General features: G+C 43.2%; 1 protein-coding gene across 3 annotated transcripts; it reads left to right on the top strand.

Annotated features, from left to right (window-relative positions):
- On the top strand, nt 1–26,927 carry LRRC43 (leucine rich repeat containing 43). Of its 3 annotated transcripts, XR_014542397.1 has the most exons (13): nt 1–285; nt 1,205–1,483; nt 2,355–2,465; nt 2,979–3,118; nt 12,124–12,362; nt 13,311–13,489; nt 15,258–15,381; nt 17,522–17,661; nt 18,146–18,337; nt 20,466–20,651; nt 22,556–22,646; nt 25,686–26,590; nt 26,677–26,927. XR_014542397.1 is itself a non-coding variant. In XM_083590183.1 (12 exons), the coding sequence occupies exons 1-12, from the start codon at nt 196–198 to the stop codon at nt 25,826–25,828; spliced, it is 1,914 nt and encodes a 637-aa protein (XP_083446309.1). In that variant the 5' UTR covers nt 1–195; the 3' UTR covers nt 25,829–26,927. The 3 variants fall into 3 exon arrangements, 1 of the variants encoding a protein (XP_083446309.1); XR_014542398.1 differs by having other exon boundaries at nt 18,146–18,347; nt 25,686–26,927; XM_083590183.1 differs by having other exon boundaries at nt 25,686–26,927.
- The last annotated feature ends 549 nt before the right edge of the window (nt 26,928–27,476 follow it).

Genomic DNA, 27,476 nt, shown 5'->3' with positions numbered 1-27,476 from the left:
CCCGGAGAAGTGCGCAAGGCACCCGTTGCTTGCAGCGTCTACAAAGAAGTGATTCCAGGCAAGGATCCCGCGCAGCGCAGCGCAGCGCTTGGTGCCTCCACACCCGGAAGCAAGCCCAGGGAGCCTCGGCGTCGCGCGGCAACCCTGCCCGTCGCCTGGCAACGGGGGACGCCGGAGAGGGAGGGATGCTCGGCCATGGCGGGTCCCGGCGCCGCCTCCGCCGCCTTCTGCGAGCACCTCCGCCGGCTGTGCCTGGACCAGTTTCCCTGCGGGATCGGGAGCTGGGTGAGCTGGAGGGAGGCGAGGAGGGCGGCGGGAGGTTAGTGGGGCCTGGGGAGGGGGAGAGGGAGCAAGGGGAGGAGATCCTCGCGCTCTCTGCCCCTCCCGCCCAAGAAATAGCTAGCTGCCCCATGGCACTTCCACGCAGGGCTGGCCCAGGTGCGGGGCGCCAATGGCGGGCAGAGTGTATTGCGGCGGGAGTGGAAGGGAATGCAAATTTCAGTACAATGAAATACAATATAAGAAATAATATAAGCAAAAATACACACACACAATTTTGTGTGTTTGTGTGTGTGTGTCTACACACACACAGAGAGAGACACACATACATATAGATATAAAAGGTAAAGAACCGCTGACCATTATGTCCAGTCGTGACGGACTCTGGGGTTGCGGCGCTCATCTTGCTTTATTGGCCGAGGGAGCCGGCATACAGCTTCCGGGTCATGTGGCCAGCATGACTGAGCCGTTTCTGGCGAACCAGAGCAGTGCACGGAAACGCTGTTTACCTTCCCGCCGGAGCGGTACCTATTTATCTACTTGCACTTTGATGTGCTTTCGAACTGCTAGGTTGGCAGGAGCAGGGACCGAGCAACGGGAGCTCACCCCGTCGCGGGAATTTGAACCACCAACCTTCCGATCGGCAAGTCCTAGGCTCTGTGGTTTAACCCACAGCGCCACCCGCGTCCCTCGACATATAGATACACACACATACAAAATTAAAAATCATGCTCAGTACAATTGCTACAGCAGGTGGGAAGATGTTTTAAGTGGTCTGCCAAGACCCTCCTCCGTTATCAGGTCATCCATCGGGAGCAATAGATGGGGAGCGGCTCCCGTAGACACTCATCCTGTGGGTGTCTTGTCTCCTTCTCTGCAGTGGCCCCCCAGAAGCTTAAACATCCCTCCTTTCTGTCCTCCACAGAATAAGTCCCGTTTCCCACCGAGGAAGGCCCCAGTTTCCCCCAGATGGGCCTTGCCGAAGGCCAGAGCTTCCCCTCGCGATGGGTTCCTGCCGCCAGATGAGGAAAGTGTGGAATCGCTCACCGACTACCTGAGAAGCCTGGGCTCTCCGTGGGCCCTGCCTGCTGACTGCAGCCCTGAGGACCAGCAGCTGAGGGAGCTGGCAGTGCAGTCTCCAAGGGACATCCAGGACAGCTTAATCTTCTCCTACTTCAAATCGCTCAGGATTGTGAACAAAAATGTGGGTGGCCAAGACTCTTGGGTGGTTAAGACCACAGCGCAAGGATTAGGGAACCTCGGCTCCCCTCCCAGGTCAAGTGGGGCCTGCCAGCCCTCTCCATTTGACCTGTAAGGCCATTGTGGCCAAGCTAAGCCCTCTTACCTGTGGGGGCAGCACCAACAAAGCCTTGTGTCTGTTGCTTTGCAAGTGCCAACAGACAGCTGATGATGGAGGGAGTGGGGTTTTTTTTTGCAGAGCTGTGCTGGTGTTGACAGTTATCTCATTGTTGGCACTTGCATAGGTCAATGTGTGGCCCTAAACAAGCCTCAGGGGTCAGCTGATTTTCAGGGCTTGCATAGTTCTGTGTGGGTCGCACCCAGGCAATATTCCGCTCTGATGCTGATGCCTTGTTTGTGCCTCTTTGACTCAGAGCTTGAGTGCTCCCCTTCTGTGGATAGCTCAGCTGGTTAGAGCGTGGTGCTGACAACAGCAAGGTCACAAGTTTGATCCCTGAATGGGACAGCTGTGTATGCCTTCACTGTAGGGGGTTGGACTAGATGTTCCTCAGGGTCTCTTCCAACTATGATTCTATGATATAAGTGCATCGACTGCTCCTTTCTGACTGCAGAGTTCTCAGGTGGGACGTAACTGCCTTCTGTATTTGGATTGCCATGGCACTGCGTTTTTGAGTGCAAGTTTTACACAGCTCTGACAATTTTAAAACAAGAAATTGAGTGTGATTGTTGTTTGCTGGGTAGGCTTAATTCATTTTCTGAAGTCACCTGGCTTCATTTACTGTGCTAGAGCTTTCCAATGAATCGCTTGTTTCCTGCTTGTGACCACCTTTGACTCCCTGAGCAAGAGTGTTGTTTGTGTTTTGCTCTCTTCCTAGGTGACTGAAATTGATGCTGATTTGTTAAAGTTCCCCAACCTGGAAGAGCTAATCCTGAGTGCAAATCACATCAGCAAGATCAACTCCAGCAACCTCCCTCCAACCCTGAAGGTACCTGCAGGTGGGAGGGAAGGTAGATAAGGGTGGGAGACGTGGGAGGAGTTAGTGGAATGGAAGATACATGGAGCTGAGAATGTCAGCTAGTTGGTGGGAGGACCGGCTGAGGGGTGGGCTGCTGAGCTTCCCACTGGAACACAGGATCGGCCCCTGTGAGAAACAGGCTGCTGGAATACATAGGCCTTTGGTCTGATCCAGCCGCAGGGCTCTTTCTGGGTCAGAAAGAGTCAGATTGCATTTCTTGATACAGAAAGTATTGATCGGATGTGTAGAGATCTTTCCTATTCTAATTAATACAAGATGGTTCTGGAAGCTTCTCTGTGTGAAAGAAAGAAACAGAAGGCTTGTGTTGTTTGGGTTTGTGCTTTCCCTGGAGGTAAAATTCCTATTCTTTCTCCTTCTATCTGAGGAGTTCCATTAAATGATTTGGATGTGTATCCAGCACTCTTGCCCTCTTTGTTACCTGAAGGTTATTTCCTTCCTCTCCCTCCGCCCTCCACTTGGCAGGTCCTAGAACTTTGTGGCAACGAAGTGGATGGTCTGAAGGACTTGTGTGCCCACCCGCCTCCTGAACTCCAGCATCTGGGCCTCGGCCACAACTGCCAGCTCGGTTCGTCTGAAGAACAGTATCTCACAGACACTTACTGGTAATGGGAAACTTTTTTTTTTTTTTAATATATACATTTTTATTCAGTTTTTCCTTTACAAATTAATCAACACAATCATGTTCTCAGATTTCCAATTTTTGTACTTCCACCAGCTCCTCCACCAATCATCCATATTTGCTGTCTTTACGCATTTTCTCTATATAATATTGCCAATTAGATAACCTTTCGTCTCTATTTCTTTTTTACAATACACCTTCGACTATAACAAAACCTCTTTAAAACCCACTAGCGTTATCTGTTCATCACAGATGTTTTCCAGATAATCCGAAAACTTTGCCCAGTCCTCGATGAACTTGTGATCCCTCTGGTATCTAATTTTCCCAGTCATTTTATCCAATTCTGCATAGTCCATAAGTTTCATTCTCCACTCTTCAAGGGTCGGTAGTTCCTCTTGTTTCCATTTTTGGGCCATTAATATTCTTGCCGCTGTTACTGCATATTGGAAAAGTTTATAGTCCCTTCTATTTATCTCTCTTCCTGTTATTCCTAACAAAAAGGCTTCTGGTTTCTTTACAAATGTGTATTTAAACATCTTTTTCAACTCATTGTATATCATTTCCCAGAAACCTTTTACCTTCTTACATTCCCACCACATATGAAAGAATGATCCTTCTTTTTCTTTACATTTCCAACACTTATTACATGTTTTAAACATTTTTGCTAACTTAACCGGTGTAATGTACCATCTGTATACCATTTTCATAATATTCTCTTTTAACGCCATACATGCAGTAAATTTCATATTTTCATTCCATATTTTTTCCCAATCGGCCAGTTGTATATTATAGCCAAAATCTCTGGCCCAATGTATCATAACCGACTTTATCTTCTCGTCCTTTGTTTGCCATTCCAATAACATTTTATACATTTTTGACATTATCTTAAAATCATTATTTATTATCTCTGTTTGAAATTTCGATTCTTTCTCTATGTATCCCCTCTCTTTAAAGTCTTTTTTAAACATTTCATTTACCTGAAAGTAATGCAACCAATCATACACATAGTCTTTGACTTGTTCATATGGCTTCATTTTCCATTTCCCCTCCTCTTTGATTAATAAGTCTCCATAAGTAATCCAATTCCCTCTCATATTAATTTTCTTTACACTCATAACCTCTAATGGAGACAACGAGTGTGGGACTTTAGGTTCCAGTATATTTTTGTACCTGTCCCATATTTCTATTATGGAACTCCTGAAAATATGATTCTCAAAACCCTTGTGACTTTTCTTCTTCTCCAACCATAAATAGGCGTGCCATCCAAATCTGTTGTCAAATCCTTCTAGATCTAATAATTTATTATTTTCTAATTTTATCCAATCCCTTAACCAACAGAGACAAGACGCTTCATAATATAGTTTCAGATCTGGCAGGGCAAAACCACCTCTTTCCTTCGCATCTGTTAATAACTTAAATTGTATTCTTGGCTTCTTGCCCTGCCAGATATATCTTGAAATCATTCTTTGCCACTCTCTGAAGATCTTTGTCCCCTTAATTATAGGGATCATTTGAAACAAAAATAACATCTTTGGAAGCACACTCATTTTGATCGTTGAAATTCTGCCCCAGAAAGAAAGTTTCATCCTGCCCCAAACTTCCATGTCTTTCTTAATTCCATTCCACACCGGTACATAGTTGTTTTGAAATAAATCAATATTTTTTGGAGTTAACCAAATTCCCAAATATTTTACCTTCTTAGCCACTTCAATCCCTGTTTCTCGTTGCATTACTTCTATAAGAGTCTGATCCATATTCTTAACCATAACCTTGGTTTTTCTCTTATTTAATATAAACCCGGCCACCTTGCCAAATTGGTCAATCTCATTTAACACCTCATTTAAGCTGTTTATAGGGTCTTCTATCGTTATTACCAGGTCATCGGCAAAGGCTTTAACTTTATATTCATTTTGACCTACTGTCACCCCTTTTATTAGTTCATTTCGTCTAATTGAACTCAAAAGGACTTCCAGAACCATTATAAATAACAATGGCGAGAGAGGACATCCCTGTCTTGTACCTTTCCGTATCTTCACTTCCTCTGTGAGTACATTATTCACAATCAGTTTCGCTCTTTGCTCTGAATAAATTGCCCTTATTCCATTATAAAAATCATTCCCCACTTCCATCATTTCTAAATTTTTCAGCATAAATTACCACGATATATTATCAAATGCCTTCTCCACGTCTACAAACATTAATATCGCTTGCTTCTCATTCCTAGCCGTCAGATATTCCAATGTATTTATTATATTTCTCACATTATCTTTCATCTGCCTGCCTGGAAGGAAACCTGCCTGATCTTTGTGAATAAATTCTTGCAGTATCTTTTTTAGTCTTCTTGCTAATATACCAGAAAAAATCTTATAGTCTGTATTCAGCAGTGAGATCGGCCTATAGTTCTTCACTTGTGTTAAGTCGGAATCTCGCTTCGGAATAAGTGTAATAAAGGCTTCTTTCCACGTTTCCGGAATATCTTGTTGTTTCATGATATTATTCATAACTTCTTTCAATGGTACCGTCAGGATATGCCTCAGTTCTTTGTAATAACTCGATGTAAAACCATCCGGTCCTGGTGCCTTTCCTTTTTTCAATTCTTTTATCATCTCTATTATTTCTTCATTCTCAATTGGGGCGTTCAGTCTGTCTTTTCTGTCGGGATCTTTTGCACCTTTTTTTCTCTTAAAAATCTTTCTATTTTCTTCATATTATTCTTTTCTCTATTTCTATACAAATGATTATAAAAGTCCAAGAATCCTTTTCTAATACCTTTCGGGCTTTCTATCTCTTCTCCATTCACAATGATTTTGTTGATTGTACTTTGTTCTTTTCTTTTCTTAATTTGCCATGCGAGCCATTTACCTGATTTGTTGGCGAACTCAAAATTTCTTTGTCTTAACTTTTTAATATTCCATTCCACCTCTTTGTTTATCATCATTGCGAACTGCGTTTGCAGGGCTTTGATGTTTTGTTTTATTTTTACATTGTTCGGTTTCTTAATTAGTTTTTGTTCATTGTCCATTATTTGTCTTAGTATTTCCTTCTTTCCTTTCTCTCTATTCTTATTTTTAATTGCATTCTGTTGGATGAAGAACCCTCTCATTACCGCCTTGCTTGCATCCCAAACTGTACTCATCTTTGTACCTTTGTTCATATTGTCTATGAAATATTCCATCAACTTTTTCCGTGCTTCTTGTATGATTTTTTGATCGTCCAAAAGGTAATCATTTAGTCTCCATCTAAATGATCTTTCTTCATAGCCTTTAATCTCCAATTTTATCGGACTATGGTCCGAAATTACTCTTGGCTGAATTTCTATTTGTCGGATTCTTGAGATTAGTTCGTTTGAGACCCAAATTTGATCTATTCTTGACATCGACTGATTTGGTTCCGAGTAAAATGTAACTGTTTTTCCAATGGATGTCTAAGTCTCCAAACATCAATTAAGTTACAGTTTTTCACCAAGGAAAATAAAGTCTTAGGTAATTTCCCTTCTCTGCTGGCTTCTCTGTCTCTTAATCTGTCCATTTCCATTGATACTACTCCATTCATGTCTCCCATTAATATCATTTTTTGGTCCATATATTCAAACAGTCTTTCTTCCAAGTTTTTATAAAAATCAGTCTTATTTCCATTAGGTGCGTAGATCCCGACAATTATTAAATTTTCGCCCTGCCATTTGACCTGTATTGCAATTATTCTTCCTTCTTCATCTTTGAAAATTTGTTGAGCTTCAATATTTTTCTTTACATATAATACAACCCCTCTCTTTTTTTCTTTATCCGAAGATATAAATTCATTTCCTAATCTGTTGTTGATCAAAATTTTCCTGTGTTTCCTTGCCACATGAGTTTCTTGAAGACAGATGATATCCAAATTTGTCTTTTTTAAGTATTGTTCAATTTTATTTCTTTTCTTCCTATCGTTCATTCCATTAATGTTCCAATTCCATAGTTTCAACGCCATATTTTCTTCCTAATTAAAATTTATTTAATTTATTTATTCTTTATAATCTATCCTCTTCTTGTTCTTCCCCTTCTTGTTCCTCATCCGTCTCTCCGTTCTTCTGCTGCTTTTCTTCCAGAAACTTCCCCCCTAGAGGACCAATTCCTCCCACTCCTCCTCCTCCTTCTTCCTCTTCTTCCATTAACTCTTTGTAGCGCCTCTGAAATTTGCCTGTTTCCTCTGGACTAGTAAGTCTGTGTCTCTTGCTTTTATAAACAAATGAAATCCCCTGTGGGAATTCCCATTTGAATTCAATCTTATTCTTCTTGAGAATTTGGACCAATGGTTTGTATGGGTCTCTTCGTTTCAGCAGTCTGACTGGAATGTCTTTAAAGATAATTATATAATTCCCATCAATGTTCAATCTTTTTTCTCTATTTTTTTTGGAGTATTAAATTTCTCATATCTCTATCCTTAAAGGTAATCAAACAATCTCCAGGTACTTTCCTTGATTTAGTTGTTCTTACTCTCATCCTGAATGCATTCTGTACAGTTCTCTCAACTTCTTCCTTTTGTAGTTCCAGCCATTGTGCAATCTCGGTTACTAGTTTGTCTCTGATATTTTCACCTTGCGCCTCAGGCACCGCTCTCAGCCTGAGATTCACTTCCCGCTGCCTCAATTCATTCATGGCAATTGCATCCCATATCTCCTCCTGTGACTTATTTACTTCCGATAGTCCCGCTTTAATTTTCTCTTCTTCACGCTTCACTTCCTTCATTTCGGCTCTTGTCTTCTTCATTCCTTCTTCTAAGGATTGTGTTCTTTTAGAAACTTCTTTAATTTGACCTTTCAATTCTTTTACTGTTTCGTCAATTTTTTGGTCCATTTTCCCAATTCTTGTGTCTACCTGTTCAATTCTAGTATCCACATGCTCCAATTTGTCCTCTAAATTCTTTTCACTTTGTCTAATTTCTGCAAACATTTTTAATATTTCTCCCTTAAAATCTGATTCAGGCTTTGAACCTCTTCTATCTCCTGGTGTTCCTCCCTCCCCTCCTTTCTTCGGTGGGTTAGACATTCCCACAAATACCCTTTAACTACCCCTCACTTATTATCCAGATCACTTTATAGTGAGTAAAATCACACCACCCCTTCAACCAATCTTAGGTGAGCCCAGCCCCAATGCACATATATACACTTAAATACACATTTTATAATTCAAATATTCCACAATTTATAGTTAGTCTTATGTAAATTCCCAGTTCGAATTTTCTCTTTTCAAAACTTTGTAATATCTTCAGCCCAATCCAATCCTTAAATTTAAGGGAGAATAAACAACTGGAATCACGAACCCGATGAATAAACTCTTCTTGCCACCAATTAGGCTATTCCTTCCAGAAATTATAAAATAATCCAATTTATAATCCAATTTGTTCCAATTGTGCCACCAAAAGAAAAAAGAGGAAAGCTTGCTTTAACTTTTAAAAATCCAAATCTTCTGCCACCAATTAGGCTAATCCTTTTCAATTCTTTATAATCAAATTATAATCCAATTGTAATCCAACTCTTCTGTCAGTTCAAAAAGGACAAAGAGGAGCTAGCAAAACAAAAGAGAAAAACAAGTTGCAATTTTCCTTCTGCCCACTAGGGACCCAAAGCTTCTGAAAGTTTATTCCGAAATAAATTTATAATCCAAATTGCAGGTGACCATCAAATATATAATCCAAATATTCCAAAAAAATATATATATAAAGAAAAATACCCCCGTTGTAAAAAAAAAGAAAGGAGAAAATTCTCCCAAAGTTGCAGGACGGCGAACAATAGGGCAAACAACAGTGAGCAATGGAGTCGGAAACTCTTCTTCCTTTGCGCAGTTTTTATTTAAAATAAAAGTGACACCACGATCGATTTCTCTATCTTTTTCCTTCACAGTTCCAAAGAGGACCTTCAATACTTCAAATTAAACCCCTCTGCCTCCCCTTTTGGCTTGAATTCCTCTTTAAATATTTTGTATCCTCTGAAAAGTTAGTTTTTAACAAGTCAAGAAGGGAAAAGAAACAATAGCCGCTAGCGGCAACTCACTGTCGGCTTTGCTTTTTCAATGCGTTCAAACTGATTGCGGATAAATGCCGGTCTCGTATTTACATGTTTTTCAGCCGGTTTCTTTCCTTATATTTTAGTCCGCTTCTTTTTAAACAAATTGAGTCCGAATTTCTTAAAATCGAGAATTAAGAGCTCCCCCTGCAAGCTCGGGGCTTCGTTTCCCGGAGGTAGCTATGGCTTCAGCCCGCTCACCCTCCCCGCCGCTCTCTTCGCTCCTTTTGGGTGTTACCTGGCGGCCGGGTGGTCTGCGTTTCGACTCTCCGCAGGAACCTGAGTGTCCGAACACCCTCCAGACACTACTTCTGGGGGTCACTGCGCCCTGTGACACACCTAAATCCTCCGAAAAACCCGGGATTCTCCGCACGGAAAAATCCCCGCTTGCGATGGGGTCGCTCTCAACCGGAAACTTTTAAGCAGGCAGGAAGAGGAATGGAGGAGAAATTTAGTTCAGTGCGCATTTGAAGCTAAAACAGTGGTTCTCAAACTTTTTTCTCTGGGTCTGGTTTTCAGGAAAAAAATATTTTTCATGCCACAGCAAATTTTTCACAGATAAGAAATACATCGGAAAACAAAAAGGAACAACTCCTAGCAGAGCTGGATTTAAAACACAGAACACAACTATTTCGTAAGAACATAAATCATTCCCAAAATATAATTGTAAACGAGTCTTCTCCAGCACTCTGTTCAAACAGCGATTCTAGATCACAGCTAGGATTATCCTCTGTATCACTTGATGTTCTTGTTCTCATTTTGAAAATATAATTATCCATATTCTGCAAATAAAAAAATATTTTTTTGATACTACACTAACTGAAATGTTTGAATATTTATTTGATTTTTCTTGAATCTTCTCATCACCCTTGCCATCCTCTCCTGTCACACTAGTGTGGCTCACCACACCCTCTGAGAACCACTGAGCTAAATCTAAAAAAATTTGCACTTTCTGAAACACTATGCAAACTAAAAGACAGCCATCCTTTGAAATTTGCACTTATCCAAATGTTGTGATGGACCAAATGTTAATAAAAATGTGTGTATTAGTGGAAATGCATAAAAATGACGGTGTTAGTGGGAAAATACATACAAAAATCATTATATCGGGGGAAATTGCTTGCAAAAATGTGTACATTAGTCAAAATTGCTTATAAAGATGTGTTTATTATGAGAAATTTACACTAAAATGCTGGTTAATTTTTATGAGGATCTTTTTAAAAGTTGTTGTTTTTTTGGCTGATTGCTGCAAATTGTGGGAAACTGAATTTAGGATTGGAGAAATGAGAAACTGGAAGAACTGAAAATGACAGTTCTTTCCATCCTTAGGCAGGAATATGTTAAGAGTGTGGGAAACACATTGATCTCCCACCCCATCTTCTGCCACTAAGTTCAGTCTCCCTTGAGGTGCAAATGGGGAAGGACCTTCCTCACATTCGATAATATAAATGTTTTAAGTCTTTTTTTACCAATTCAGTATATATTTTTTTTAATTGTCAAATAATTCTGTGTACATTGCGACAGCCTTTGGCTATGTGCAATAAAACTGACTGAGACTAAGACATTCTTGGTCACAATCAGGTGTGGCTGAGAAGGAGGGAGGAATTCGATTTCGTTCTCGGTTAAAAGTGAACTCACCTAATTCCCACGTTCTGAAACAAGACACCAAGCAAGACACGGTTACTCTTTGAAATTTGCACTTTTCGAATGCCGTTTCCCAACCAAGTAATGTTGTTTTTATTAAATGCATAGACTAGCCTAAAGTGTAAAGGAAAAGGGACCCCTGACCATTAGGTCCAGTCACGGACAACTCTGGGGTTGCGGCGCTCATCTCACTTTATTGGCCAAGGGAGCTGGCGTACAGCTTCTGGGTCATGTGGCCAGCATGACTAAGCCGCTTCTGGTGAACCAGAGCAGCGCATGGAAACGCCGTTTACCTTCCTGCCGGTGCGGTACCTATTTATCTTCTTGCACTGCACTTTGACGTGCTTTCAAACTGCTAGGTTGGCAGGAGCAGGGACCGAGCAACGAGAGCTCACCCCATTGTGGGACCTTCCTGTAGCTAATCTGAAGCCGTGCTTTGGTTTTCAAACGTTTTGGAAGTCAATCGGACTTCCGGAATGGATTCCATTCGACTTCCAAGGTATGACTGTACATGCATTGTTTTAGGGGAAATTGCCTTGCATAAATGTGTGTATTAGATAAAATTGCATGCAAACGTATGTACAGTTCTATCGCATCTTGTGCAGGGGTTCAGTACACATGAAAATTTCGTATATCCAAACTCTTTGCACCACTCCATGGCTTGCACCCCCAGAGCCTGTTGCACTGAGTGTAGGCCATGCTCAGTGATGAAGGCGGAGACCATAAAAGCATTTTCCATGCTGGGTAACCCCAACCAGACCTTCCAGCTCTGGAAGCCATGGGGTGCTTGTGAGAGATCTTGCAGGAACTTGGATTGCCCTGCAAGATCTTGCATGAGCACACAAAAGCCCCCTGCCATGCTTGGGTTTAACCTGTGCCCTTTCAACCAGCCTGCCTTCAATCGCATGTGGTTGAGATCGTGCCAGTTAAAATATGTGTAAGATACAATCATACTGCATTATGAAAAAATTACTGATTTTTTTTTTTAAATTGCAAACTGATATTGAAATGGGGAGAACTGAATTTAAGGTTGGAAAAATGAGAAATGGAGAGAGACTAAAATTGACGGGTTCGCCCGTTGCCAGGTGGGACACACAGAGAATGTGGGGCACTATGTTCATGTGTGTGCGCTTCTCACTGAGTCCAGTGCAGCTGCCTTTAATCTCGATGTGCCCAATGTGGTCCTCCCCAGATCCTGTAGGGCTCCAACTCCCACCAGGCCCAGCCAGCAACATCCATCTTACCTGTCCCTGTTCCCATTAGCTCTTACTAAAGACCCATTCCCTTCCCTTATTTTGCCTTAGGCCGAAACTCGTCTCCCTCGACTTGAGCTACAACAATTTCACCAACTTGCTGAGCCTTCTCTTGAAGCTTTTGACGATGAAGAAACTGCGGGTTCTGGTGCTTCAGGGAAACCCACTCGCCCTGCTGCCTGGCTACAGGGGGTTTGTCATCGATAGCCTGCCAAAACTCTGCACGCTTGACGATGTGATCATCACACCTGACGAGAGACATGACTTCTTAGAGCTGTCTAGCAATCTGGGTGAGGCTTCCTTAGTCAAAGAGCAGTCCGTTGATGGAATTTCCACATCCCTGACAAGTGGCCAGGCAGGGCTATCTTAATTCCAGCAGCCAAAACATTCAATGTGCGATAGTCGGGGCAAGTAAAAGAATTGACTCATACTCAGAATGCCAAACCTAGCTTTGCAGTGCAGCTGGACACTTGAACCCAAGCCTGTGTATGTTTTTCTGGAGCCTCAATATTCAGTTTCTCCCCAGACTCTGTAATATTGTGGCCCTTGGGTGACCCCTGGTGGTGTAGACTTTTAGGCCTCTTCTGAAATGGAATAGGATTCATGCTGAAGCAAATCTAGAGGAAGTTAAAATGCTGTGCCGGGACAATACCCTCCATCATTTTTATTTTAGAAACCCCTTCCTCCTCCGCTGTGAGATCACAGAGTCTCAAAACACACATTTTGGTGCAAAACATTCAGGACTGCCACCTTGCGTGATATCATGGAGTCCAAAAATGCGGGTTTTGGGGCTCTGATAATCGTGCGAGGTTGCAACCCTGTGTTTTGATGTGCCGTGGTGGATTGCCTCCGTTTTAACCCCAAAACACCCATGCGAATGCTAAACATTCTGTGAAAACACAGAATCCTGATTGTTGGGTGAAAACATGGAAAGCCAGAGGAAGTGGAATGGAATGGAGTGTCCTGGGAGAAGGTGTAGATGAACCCTGAGCAGGAGCATTCTACACTGCAGCATTTTGTTGCAGCTCCCGCTTGTACCCACCCACAATTCAGTGCTTTCCTCTACCCCCAACCCCATGAGACCTTTGCACCTTCCTTTGCCCCCACGGCTTGACCAGTCCTGCTTTGCTAAGCTGTTTGGGGGCAGATGTTACATCCTGCCTGGGTGTGTCTGTCTATCCTGTGATCTGCATTCAAACGGATGTTGCCATTTGATGTTTCGTCTCCTGGTTTCGCAGAGCTCTTAAAGTGCTACACTAAAATGGTCGTGGTCGTTGGCAAAGTCAGGGGCGTACCTAATCCCGTTGGCCCAGAGGAACCGGAGACCGGACCCGAGGCTCCGATAATCACCTACAGTTACTACGTGACGTATGAATTTGCCAAAGATGAGAAAACTGAGGAGAAAGAAACAGACAAGGTAGACGTTCTTGAAATGGGGTTGTATGCATGTCACTGGTTTCAACAGTTCTGCGCTTTCTCCAGGGAGCCCTGGGAACTGTAGTTCTACGAAGGGAGATAGGGAACTATTATTATTATTATTATTATTATTATTATTATTATTATTATTATTATTATAACAATTCTTAATAAAAAAAATGTTTACCCTTCAGCCAATGATCATAGGGTGCTTTACAATGTAAAAACACAAAATTGCATAGCATGATAACAAACGAAAACAATACCCCCTAAGACATATACACAGCTTAAAAGGCTATAGAAAGGCCTGGCGCCTAAAGATATGAAATGAAGGCGCAAGCTACAGTTCCCAATGTGGGGGAAGCCATGACAGTTACTATAGTATACCTTTGGTTGTGTGAACAAGCCTTACCCTATAGAGGCAGCTTAAGTCCTACAGATGGGAGTATTTGCATGAGGGCACAACGGTCCAGTGAGGGACTGAGCCCTGCATGCAGCTGTTGCGTAGAACCATCAACTGCGAAATGAGGTGGAATTTGGGATGGATGCATTTCAGAAATGCAAAGGAGGGGGCAATTCCATCGTGCCAGGAGGAGATACCGCAGAAAATTATAATAATGCTTTTTGCCCTCTTTAAAGCTGAATGGCAGGGACGCGGGTGGCGCTGTGGTCTAAACCACCGAGCCTCTTGGGCTTGCCGATTGGAAGGTTGGTGGTTCGAATCCCCGCGATGGGGTGAGCTCCCGTTTCTCGGTCCCAGCTCCTGTAAACCTAGCAGTTTGAAAGCACGCCAAAAAGTGCAAGTGACGTATGAACCCATCAAATAGGTACCGCTCTGGCAGGAAGGTAAACGGTGTTTCCGTGCGCTGCTCTGATTTGCCAGAAACGGCTCAGTCTTGCTGGCCACATGACCTGGAAAAACTGTCTGCGGACAAACGCCGGCTCCCTCGGCCTGTAAAGCGAGATGAGCTCTGTAACCCCAGAGTCGTCTGCAACTGGACTTAACTGTCAGGGTCCTTTACCTTTACCCTTTAAAGCTGAATGGCAAAGTTAGCAGAATACAAGTGTCAGCTGCAATAAACATGGCAAAGTTGATTTTTTCTGTTCAGGATTCCAACCAGCCAGAGAAGCCCCTTTTCAGGATATTCCACTCTATCCCCCCTGCAGTAGTTGCCCACAACAAGCTTCCCATCAATAGTAGATGCTTCCCTTATAGCACAGAAGCAGAGTCACTTGTAAATGCAGTTTTTCAGGGGGTCAGAGAAACTCTGATATACACCATTATGCAGTCTTTTCCAGGTTGATCGGTGTTTCTGTTGATAATCTTTTGGGAAAACTCCAATTTTTAAAATAAAGAGAAGTTTCAAAGCTCCTAAATGTAGCAATTTTGCTTCAACAATTTTTTTGTGTGTTTACAAATATCTCTACCTTTTAATATTATGTATTCTTTGTTCTGTAACTGGTTGGTGGGTTGTAAATAACTTGTTTTATTCAATCGTATACATTAGGACAGCCTTCCCCAACCTTCTGCTGTCCAGATCTTTTGGACTACAACTCCCATCAAGTGTGCCAGTTGAGGCTGATGGGATTTGTAGTAAAAAAAAAAAATCTGGAGGGGACCAGTTTGGGGAAGGCAGCTTTAGTGCCACCTATGCCTTCATTCCCCCCCCCCCCTTATTTTGATCCATGGAATGCAGCTGTTCTTGGTGTCTGCATGTTTCCCAGCTATGAAATTTTCACGTGATTCTTCTTATATCTTACAATGGCAGTGTGTCTTAGCGGTACCGGTATCAACTACAATGAATGCTGAAAATGCACAAGGAGGAGTGGAAGGAGGGGGAAGCAATGAGCCCACACCTGTGGACTCTCCTATCAAATCTCCCACTGAGCCTGGTGAGTACACCACAGGGCCTGACGGAGTAAACTGGACCACAAGTGAACTTGCATTCTGCATGTGTTACCAGCCCCACACAGATAACTCCCAAGAAACCTAGCTGCGGGCAGTTCCCCATGTGCTTAGCTCAGCCTTCTAGCTGAGCTTAGCCGAGCCTTTGGGCACAGCTGAGGGCTTCTGCAAGCTTTAAAAGTCATGCAAAAATTAACCAGGGTAATTATTAAATAGCTCAGCTCTAATGTCCTATAAGGTCCGTATAGTTAAAGCTATGGTTTTCCCAGTAGTGATGTATGGAAGTGAGAGCTGGACCATAAAGAAGGCTGATCGCCGAAGAATTGATGCTTTTGAATTCTGGTGCTGGAGGAGACTCTTGAGAGTCCCATGGACTGCAAGAAGAACAAACCTCTCCATTCTGAAGGAAATCAGCCCTGAGTGCTCACTGGAAGGACAGATCGTGAAGCTGAGGCTCCAATACTTTGGCCACCTCATGAGAAGAGAAGACTCCCTGGAAAAGACCCTGATGTTGGGAAAGATGGAGGGCACAAGGAGAAGGGGGCTACAGAGGACGAGATGGTTGGATAGTGTTCTTGAAGCTACCAGCATGAGTTTGACCAAACTGCGGGAGGCAGTGAAAGACAGAATGTCCTATGAGTGCACTTTGCAAGACTGTAGTAGCTTTGAGCTATCTAGCTGCTGATATTTAGCTATAGTTTCTAAATAATGCTTATTAAAATCCTTTGCTAGGCTTCTACTAGGAAGTTGCTTGGCTTCCTAGTTTCAGAAGTCATGACTGCAAAGTGGGGTATGACTCTTCAGTGGCAGAAAGTTGTTATGCGGCCACCTTTGTTTCCAAGCTCTTTCCCAAAGTCTGTGGATGAGTAACGGACAGCCTTTAAAATGTCACCAGGTTTAAATGCACCATAAATGCAACTGCACATATGCCAGTCTCTTCAAATTAAGTCCAGGTTTTCTTCACCTGCTATGGAAAGGAGGGGGAAACCTGTGGCCCTATAGATGTTGATGGACTACATGTTCCATTATCCCTGACAGTTTGCCATACTGACTGGAGATGATGGGAGCTGGGATCCAACCACGCCTGGAGGACTATGGGTTCCTGCACCCCTGTGCTAAGGGACAAGACAAAGCACAAGTGCAATCCCACTTCACCCCCCCACCTCTCCTTTTCTGTCAAATCTGTTATTGTTACACCTAAAATAACTGCATTTAAATCAGTCATGGATAATGGACATGGATAATAGTCCAGGACACCAAGTTGTTGGAAGTTGATTTAAATCAATAAAGCCTTTCTCTCTTTGCTTGGACCCCTTCTTTGCAGGGAAACAGCACAGATATATTAATTCTGCTTAATGAAAACTTGGTGTGATTGCAAAGTATGCAGGCTGTTATCTTTAACTGAACCACATCTTTGGCCCAGTTAAAGAGAATCATTGCTGTCCTTGATTTTCTGTTACCTGAAGGTGATTATCTCCAACCAAATTTAGCAATGATTATTGGCCTAGTAAGAAATCAGCTATCCACTTCTTAAATGGTGTTGCTACTGCTTTATCTCTCGGGACACTGAGGGACCTGTTAGCAGAGCACGCTGGTTGATTATTAACAAAGGACTTTCTTATCCTGAACTGTCACCTGATCTAGCACAAGAGTTTTGGCATTCGTGTTTAACATGCTGAATTGCAAGTAAGACGTTGAGGCAAGAAGGGGTTGCTTTTAAAAAAACCCCAGTCGTGTTATAAACAATGGGGCAGGGCAGGGGTGGGCCTCTGGGGTTCGAAGCCCAGGGCATTGCAAGCCAGAGAGATTCTCTGTATTCTTCTCAGATGCTTTTGCCTGGCTGGAATGTGTCCTTGGAAATGTGATAATGCCCTTTGCTTGCCTTGATGAAGGGCTAGGGGGTACATTGGGCAGGTGTCTGCAAAAACCAGAAATTTGCATTGCTAGACTGTATGCTTTCATTCAACAGTAAGGGAAGAATCCATTGCTCTACCTGCATTTTGCCCCTGGTATCTGCCCGCCCCCCCGGCCCCTCAAAGGTGGCGCATGAGGGAATGTGGCCCAACGTTGAGGTGTCCTGTTCTGAAGGTGTGCTTTCCTTAAAAGCCCTTCGTTTCTCCCCCTTAGGAAATGTTTATTCCACCCCTCGAAAGCCCTGGGCTGAGGTCATAGACTGTGACCACACGAATGAGCATGTCACCAGAGATATGGTCGCTCTGAAGGCCTATCTTCTTGCCGGAACCACGGTGACAGTTGTGGAGGAAAAGGTTACGTATTCCAAGGCAGATTCTGTACAGATATAGATGCAAATATATATGCAAATATTCAAACAGTCTTTTATATTTACATTTTTAAATGGTTTTTGTATATGTAATTGTTTTCACATGTGCTATTATGTTGTTAATCGCTTCATGATGCCCCATGGGAAGTGATTTTGATCTCTGCAGCTACCTCAGCTTTTGTAGCTGGAGTCAGTCCAGACCCTGCCCTCCCAGGCCAGGGGAAAAAAAAGCTTGCAGGGCAGGGAGCAAGTGTTTTAGGACTTACAGCCAAGATGGGAATATACTAAAAATCCACGTTAACATATCTATTCTGGATTTTGGCTTTTTCAATGTTAGCGGATGACATGAATTATTACAATGTTACATTAAATGTTACAATGACATGAAAACGCCCCTTTGCTTTTGCGTTTTGAAAGTTCACTAATAATCTGGCCTTTCATTGTTCTAATAAACTCTCTTGCTTCACCAGGTTGTCTCCTGGCCCGTCGTTCTCACTCCAAATGAAAGCCCAACCAAAAAAGGAAAAGATAAGGGGAAGGCAGAGAAAGGGAAGGGAAAGGGGAAAGGGAAGGAGAAGGAGAAGGAGAAGGAGAAGAAGGCAGAGAAAGGGAAAAAAGACAAAGGCAAAGAGGAGAAGGGGAAAGCAAAGGATGCTGGAAAGGTAATGAGAGGTGAGAGTTGCGCCCGACTGTTGCTCCAGTCAAAAGTGTATGAAGCCAGACCGGGGGGCAGTTAAGCAACGCTTGAAACAGAAATGTCAGTTTGCAAAACATGCATAAAGCATTTTATGTATGTAAACACAAAATTAGGGGGGGGGAATGGGGTTATTTTCAAAAGGTGAGGAGAGGATGGCAAGGGTGGCGGGAAGATTCAAGGACAACCCAGGAAACAATTTAACATTTCAGCGTGGTGCGGTGCAGTATCAAAATATTTTTGTTTTATTTGTAGAGTATGTAGCCGCATACTTTCTGGATGTTCCATGATCATATTGCAAAGTAGTTGTGTTCTGTGTTATATAAATCAAGCACTGCTAAGAGTTGTATCTTTTTAATTTTCCAGAAATTGGTGTAGTGCAAGCAAACCTTTAATCTGAAAGTATGGCCCAGATTAAAAAAAAGTTTGAGAACCACTGGGTTAAGCAACCTGGAAAGCCTTGCCTTCCCGTTATGTCCAAACAAGGGATAGTGGTTTGTTGCGCCTTAATAGGCCACAATTCATAAGCTGGCAACATATTCTGGCTTCAGGTTGGCTGGTGGTCATGGCAGCTTGTTTGGTAGAATGAAACCGTAGCCTCTGGTTTGGCTGTAACGTGCAAAGCCAGGGAGTCCTGGCACAGTCCCCTGGGCTCCTTTGGGAGGAAGAGGGGTGGGGTATGAATTTAAATAAAAATAATGGTCCTGGTTTGTTTATTGCACTCATGCAAAGTGTGTCCAAGCTCCCTGCTCCTCACAATAAGCCAAGGTAAGGCAGAAAGTCTGGCTTGGCCACTTGGTGATGTAACAGAAAAAGATCTCACAAGGAAAACAATTAGCGGCCCACAGCCTTCATTTTTAGGACACAAAAGCCTGCCCTTCAAAATTCTCTTCCTGTGTAGACCTGATAAACTCTCTCCCTTCCCATTTTTAGATGTCACTTGAACATGTTTCCAAAAGGTGACTCTGCTTTTGCTGCTGTAGTCCAAAATATCTGGAAGGCTTTAGATTGGTGAAATCTGTTTTGCATTTGTTTGTAGGGCTAGCCTGAAGCATTTGGGTCCTTTAGGTGAGGCAGCAGATGGTGTCTCCCCCCACCCCAGAGAGTACCCAAAACTTGCCAAGTTATTTTGGCATCCAAGGCAGAAAACCCCAGAAGTGCCTCTTTCCTTCTCTGGCAGGTAAAACAAAAATAACAGTAATAAATTAAAAAAACTTTCTGCCTTTGGTGCCTGCCTCACATTGCCCAACAGCGGAGCCAGCGATGGTTTTGGATTTTCTGCTGTTCTCAATTGACGACAACAAAAGCAATACAGTAATAAGTTACCATATTTTTATTTTTTAAATATATTTAGCAGTTTATGTTGCATTTGCAATAGAACTGCCAGGATAGCCGTGTTTAAAACATAGTAAAATTTCCAGATGGCGGTCTTGGAATTGCATGCCCTCTAACATTTCTCCACCAAAAATAGGGGCATCCTATTCAACAACAACAACAATAATAATATCCCACTCATCTGACTGGGTTGCTTCTGCCACTCCAGGCAGCTTCCAACATATATAATAACATAATAAAACATTAAACATTAAAGAAACTTCCCTATACTTCAGATGTCTTCTAAATGTTGTATAGTTGCTTACTTCCTTGGTTCTGGGATCGCATAATTCCATACTCTCCAACATTAATGAAAATAAGGATGTCCTAAGGGAAAACGGGACATTCTGGGATCAAATCAGAAACCGAAACAGCTTTTGTAAAACCGGGACTGTCCCTGGAAAATATGGACATCTGGAGGGTCTGGAATTAGGATTCGGCATCGGTGAATCACAAATAAACAAGGAATTAATTTATAAATATTTAAATAAATAAAAAGTTAGCTGACTGTAACTCCTCCTCTGACCCACGGCAATTTTTGTAGACTCTTTAAATTGACCCGCTTGAGTTTACAATGTACATTATTGCAACAGTTGCGCTGCGGTTTTGTTTATTGTTAGTGTTTGTTACTGTGGTTGTTAGCTGCATATTCTGGAAAACTTTGAATAAGATTATTAATAACCCAGAATGAATTTATCTGATATGCTGCCACATCCCCATAGGGTGGGAAGAAAAAGAAATCTCCTTCTCCTGAGCTACGAAGTGACCCTCCCATCGTGAAGGTCCTGGGCTCAGGCCATGTCAATCTGGAAAGCCTTCTGGCGGGAGAGCCTCTCGTGGAGACCGTGTGCGACTTTGGCATTCTCATAACAGAATCAACTAGTAAGCCCCCGTCTCCGAAAGAAAAGGTATCCGACAACTGAATCTGTGTTAAATGCAGCCACCAGGTCAGAAAGGTTATTTTCCTGAGAAAGCCCCCCATGGGCAGAATTGGACCTTGGTGCTCCTATTTATTTCACCAACACTGCCTGAAATAGGACAGAAACGGCTGTTAAGCCTGTGCTTAGAGTCAGAATGGGAGGTTAGGTTGGCCCCCACCCCAACATAAATCCTGAAAAAATCTTTCCCTGTCATCAACCAACATGGCCAAAGTGGTTTCAGTCCTATGATGGGTTTCAGTCCCAGTTGGAAGGGATCCAAATGGTCCACGTGTTCCAGATGTGCCTGGAGGGAGCTCCCACTCAGTTACTTCGCCCAGGAAGACTATCTGAAATAAGAAAAGCAACGTGAAAAGCGAAACTGGAAAGTATAGGGGTAACATTTTCCTGATGCAACGTCCTCTAGCCTCCCTGCAACAAACCAGAAAGAATGCTCATTCAGAAGCCAACATCATCTAATCTCCCCACAGCCAAGTCAGGATAAAAGCAGCCAAAGAGAGTTGTAGCGATTGAGAGCTCATGAGTCATGAGGCCTTTTGTGCATAGCTATCAACCGTCTCTTATTTGGCGGGAAAGCCCCTTATCCCAGTGCTGTGTCCCGCTGCTGTCCCTTATTGATGATGTCCCTTAAATTTCCCGGGTTTCAAAGGAAGCAGCTCCTCTCCCTCCCTCCCTGCCAGCCAGGGAGGAGGGAGGCTCCAACTGTGTTGCTTGGCTGCGTTCCTCACCCAGTAAGGAGTCTAAGAATGACTGGGGGGTGGAGCTTGCATGCCTTGTGCCAATCAAATCGGCCGCGTTGCCTGGGGACTCGCCTTTGCCCAGTGCTTCCCGGCGGAGAGGTGACGGTGGCTTTTCCTTGCTGCATCCCCTTTGCCGGGTTGCTGCGCTGTGGGAACCACTGCTCAAGGCTTTGTTTGGCTGCTGGCTGGGCTTTCTGCCTTTGGCTTGGAGGGGCTCAGAAAGTGAACATACCTGTGCCCGGAAAATCCCTTATTTTGGCTGCTGATCCCTTATTTTCAAGGCTGCTGGTCCCTTATTTTCAAATCTGTAAGTTGACAGCTATGCTTTTGTGTGGCCCCTTTGTAGCCCCCGGGGGGCATGAGGCCTACTGCATGGAGCAAGGGCTATCTGCTGACCTGTGTGGGATGTCATCCCGCCTACCCACAAATATGGGGCAGCCCATCAGCTGGGCTTCTTGTGGAAAATGTTATGTGCCTTGAGAATGGTAGTTTAGAACAGGGATCAGCAAACTTTTTCAGCAGGGGACCCGTCCACTGTCCCTCAGACCTTGTGGGGGGCCAGACTATTTTTTTTGGGGGGGTGGTGGTGAACAAATTCCTATGCCCCACAAATACTGTAACCCAGAGATGCATTTTAAATAAAAGGGCACATCCTACTCATGTGAAAACACCAGGCAGGCCCCACAAATAACCCAGAGATTCATGTTAAATAAAAGGCCACATTCTACTCATGTGAAAACACGTTGATTCCCTGACTGTCCGTGGGTTGGATTGAGAAGATGATTGGGCCGGATCTGGCCCTTAGTTTGCCTACCCATGGTTTAGAAGGTGATTAATAAATGTAATAATGATAATGACCTCAGGTTGTGTCACGGAGTCTCAAAATGTGTAGGTCAAGCCTCCATCTGGCTGTACAGACTGTTCCTGGAAGAACTCTTAGTCTGTCATAACTTGGTACGGAAAAAAATACCCACTTTTTAAAATAACTTGGCTGATCAGACTGAAAGTACAGAAGTGCGGTTTGAAAGGTGTGGCTCCAAAGTATTTAATTGGTATGACATTTCTGACTGCTTTTTTTTTTTTTGCACACGTGTGTTTCTAGCTTCCTAAAAAGCACAAACTTCTTTTCTGTAGGATAGTAAAAAGGGTGCAAAAAAGGACAAAAAAGCCAAAGCTGCAGCTGCCGAGAGTGCAGCGACAAAGAAGGCCGCCACACCTGTCAAAGGTAATCCCAGGAGATCCCCTTCGTATTATGGTTATTTTGGGTGTCTTTGGGTGCTAGAAACCTGCATGAAGCCTGGGCAAACTGCAAAGTTAAAATCTTCACTAAGATGACAGTTATGCAAAACTGTGGTGTTTTGCATACCTAACTGCCTGTAACTAAGGCTGTGTACCCACTAAATATTTAAAGTACATTTGAAAGACATTTCCTTCCTTCTGGGAACGGTAGTTTGTTAAGGGTCACCAGGAACTGTAGCTCTGCTTGGGGTAAACTTCATTGCCCATAATTCTTTCAGTGAAAGAATGTGCTTTGAATATTCTTTAAAGGTATAATGGGTACATAGCCTAGGGATGTAAGAAAACATCGTTTTCAATTCTGCCCCATACAGCTTGGTTCCAGTCCACTACCGTTTGTTTTCTGCCCAAAACTATTCCACTTGTCTCTCCATCTGCTGTGGTGAAATTGTATAGCTCACCTAATTAATTATGTAAATTATATTATTGCATTGTCATTACGCTATTCCACCCTATTAATTCCAGTGCAAAGGAAACACAATACGGATGGGGAACAGGAAGCAACGTAATCAGCAACGTGCTCCTTGTGGACTGGAAGCCACAACAATAGTGACTATTTGCACAATTGATTTGTCTTCCAGACATGAGACGAATAAGCAAACATTGGAAGTTAATTTTGTTTAACAAAATTTCTATAACGCTTATAAAATTTCTAAGCACTTACAAAACATAACAGCAAAACATTAAAATCATCAATAAAAGAACAGTATTTAAAACATTCAAAAGATAATTAAAAGCAATAAAAAGGTAAGAGATGTGTATATTTCGATAGGCATCCCTAAGCAAAAATATTTTAAGCAACACAAAAAGGCCTGAGGCCAATAAGCAGGGAGTTCCAAAGTGTAGCTGTGTTGCCACATCAAAATACCGTTCTCTTATTGAATGAGTATCCTATGGCACTTGTAACAGTGCCACTTCCACACCGACTGAAGCAGCCAAGATGGGTTAGGCAAGAAAATGTATGCTCCCATTCCCATTGGAATTCTCTGGCATCTCTCCCTGTACCTGCACTTTTGCGAGCATTTTGCTTCTCTTATGGGAACCAGGAATTACTAGTTCTTTTTTTAAGGGTAATGGAAAATCACCAAGAGGTCACGATTCTATGTCATTCTGTTAGACTATTTCGGAACAGAGGAAGCTGCCAAGTCAGAACCATTTGCCCATCTACCCCAGTATTGTCTACACTGACTGGCAGCAGCTCTCCAGGATTTCAGACAAGGAGTCTTTTCCAGCCCTCCTTGGAGAGGCCAGTGGGGACTGAACCTGTGACCTTTGGCTCGCAAGGCAGATGCTCTGCCACTGAGCTGTGGCCCTCCCTTCTTGACAGAGTGGACTGGTATGACTATCTTACACACTGTACATTGAGGAACTGATTTGACCTTTCCTGGAGATCTCAGGCCATAACAAGGAAGACTGGCTGCGAGAAAATCTATGAGTAGATTGTGCCCCTGTTGGTTAGACATGGGCAGATCCATTTTCCATTTTAATTGCACCCAGAATCAGTTGCAGCCACCTTACAGTAGGACAGACTCTGCTGTCTGTTACATAACACACTAAAGGTGTCTGCACTTTCCCTGGGCTTGAGGTCCAGGAACTCAATGGGACTTAGTTCTGTGTTGGATTGTGCTGTAAGTGCACAGTTTAGCCCTTCATTTAAACACTTGTAAGGAGCTGAGCGCACCACCCGATTTGTTCCAACTACAGTACAGGAAATGGCTGTCATTGTCTTCCAACTGGTGTCAAATATTGAGTTACTAGCCCATATAAGTAAACATAATATATAAGGTGGTGCTTGTCGCTTCCAGTTTTCCATGATGCGGATTATGATGTTTACCTGGGAGACAGGTAATGCCTTTCAGCATCATGTGGAGAGTTGTTAAGCCAGGGCAGAGTTGACTTTGTAATAAACATTCTGACATATCCGTTTGTCAGGGGGCCTGGGTGGAAGAAATGAAGGGGAAATATGTTTTCATATAGAGGCATTTCCTTGAATGGTTTGTGAAAGGCAGACAATTTGTTTGCAGATGTTTGGGTGGGGGAAAAAAGAATTTTGACTGCTGAACTTGAAAATGTTGTTTTCATAAAGTCATGTGGCAGGGAAGCGTGGTATCAATTCATGCATGAGGGATTCTGCCTACATGCACCCCAAACAGCAACAAAATATTTTGGCAGCAAAAAATAAACCTGGAAGGTGAAGAAATAGCTGCAGGTGTGTTTCACTTCAGCTCCACCAGAGGCACTTTACCAATATGATTTTGTGGTCAAAGTCTTCGACAGCCTGGTGTCTTCTACCTGTTTTGGACTACAGCTCCACCCAGCGCTTCTGTGCTGGCTGGAGCAGATGGGAGTTGTGCTGCAAAAGAGCTGGAGAATACCCAGTGGGAGAAGGCTGGTTCCAACAGTAACCAGGGGCTGTATGTGGCAATGACCATGTTAATGTAAACATATGAAATGGCATTGAAAGTTATAGATTTAATCAAAACCTTAACGATTGGGTGTGGTTTAGCTCAGGGGATAAAGCTACAAGAAGTCTGTCTCTGGGATCTTTAATGACTCCCAATGCCAATTGCAAACAATCTGATAACCTGCACCTTCGCTTTTTCCTTCAGCTCAAAACCTCTTGGAGTTATGAATTTAAAAATTACTGAATGGGTAGTCCCTCCTTGGGTACATAGGAAGTTGACTCAACTAGCTCAGGACACTGACTGGAGACAGGGTTGCTCTCAGACCTGTAGGCTGCAAAACATTTGCTCTACCACTGACTGACATCCTTTCCCATTCCCCCCCCCCATCAGTTTAGCCCCTTAGAGGTATGAATAATAATTGGTTAAAAACAAACCAACAAACCCTGAAAGGCTACATGGGTTGAGGGAAAAGGTCCTTCAGGGGGTCAGTTATAAGTACACCCACCCAATGGGTAGGAGGCTTAAAAGAAGCAACAGTACATAATTCTCCCTTCTTTTTCCAGGAAAGGGAAAAAAGAAGGACTCTCCAGACGGGGCAGATATCCTTCAGAGCCAGCCAGTACCGCTGACGGTGGAATTCCAAATGCAACATGTGAAATGGAATTCAGCTTCACAAATCCTTTTACATTACAACATGTCGGACTAATTGTTTTGTGGGGAGCACAGATTGTGCTTTTTAAAAAGCTTCAGGGGTGAGGGATGTGGACTCTAAAGAGCTATGTCTACCTGCTGTGGGAAGCTGAGGTTATAAGGGCAGGCAGTCGCAGCAAAGGTTATGCCTTTATATCACACATCTGCATCTTTGGCCTGATCTCAGAGGTTTGACCATTCGGCTCATCCTGGATGCAGGGAGCATCACTTTCCTGTGGAACACGGAAGACCTGGTGCATTTGGGCAGGGGGCAGCGCGGCGGAATTGATTTATTTGCAAATGTTCTAAGGTCCAGATGCAGAACTGTCCAAAGGCAGAGTCGGCACAGGTTCCCCCTCCCTCCGAAAGGTTCTGAATAGACAAGAGTCCCCCACCAACAAGCCTTTCTGCTTCCAAAATCCAAGATCAGCATTAGTGGCTAAATCCTGCCCACCCCCTTTCCCCAAAATAGAGACAATATATTTGATGGGACCATTGGCTTAAAGAGAATGTACCAACAGTATGTCGTCTGATTTTCAGTTTAGCCTCTAAACTTTTGTAAGAATCAAGGGAATAAAATCTTTAACCATCTATCAGCAGCCAATATATGCTCCTGTCTTACTGTGTGGAAAGTTTAAAACCTGCAAATACGGACACCCGAAAGCCTACGTAAATGCATGTGTGCTCTCTGTTCTTTATTTGTGCCTGATAATTGACACCCCAAAGCCTGCAAAAGCTTTACTCAACAATAGCTCAACAATTTTGTCTTCAGCGTCTAGTACATTTCCCACACCAGCAAATTGCATCATTGTAACTTTTGGGACTACTCTGGACATGCCATCTAGCTAGCAAGTTTAATAAGAGTATTTTTGGTTTGGTAAAATATGTTCTATTCACCAACCTGGATTATTAGTTCCATTTATCACAAAGCAAGTTTTTAGACCTCATGGTTTCAGAGAAGCTCAGAAGAAAACTGAATAGCACTTGTCAAAGTTTCGATAGAGCTTCTGTTGACTTACCTCTCCTACTGCACCCTGCCTCTCATGTATTCTGCAGTTTGTGAAAAGTCTCAACAGCCCACCTGGTGTTTATAATAAATGTTAACTAGGAATGTTTATGTGATTCGCATTGTTTATTTTGCAACAGAAAATCTACGCTTCCCTTGAATTTTATTTATATTGGTCTACAGAGACTGGCCAGTACTCTTTGGCTTTTGCTCTCCACTTCCAGAATCAAACACGGCCCCTATACTGTAGGGCAGCTTTTGTCAAGCTGGTGCCCTCCAGATGTTTTGTACTACAACTCCCATCAACCCCCACTGCTGTAGGGAGTTACCTCTGCACCCACATCTCTCTCAACCATTTCCCTTTCAGCTTCCCGCATCAAGATGATTGGCAGAAGGGTGCAATATGATTATTTTCCTCTCCCTTCCCCTTAAGACACCTTTGCATTTGGGGAAGAGCCCCAGAGCATTTGGGACTTTCAAATTTTTATGCTGTGTGATGTTATATTTACATTGTGTGATTCTAGAATGTCTTGCTTTGTGTGAAGTGCCCATTGGGAAGAAGGCCTTGGCTGTAGGCAATAAGCTGAACTGATGAGGCACCCCCACCCCAACCCTGAGGCTGCTGCAGCCAGAGCGCTGTGTGGGTGGACTCCCGTCA

The sequence above is a fragment of the Podarcis filfolensis genome (assembly GCF_964270895.1).
Source record: "Podarcis filfolensis genome assembly, chromosome: 16".
NCBI lineage: Eukaryota > Metazoa > Chordata > Lepidosauria > Squamata > Lacertidae > Podarcis > Podarcis filfolensis.
This window is presented reverse-complemented; position numbering and strand designations above follow the sequence as displayed.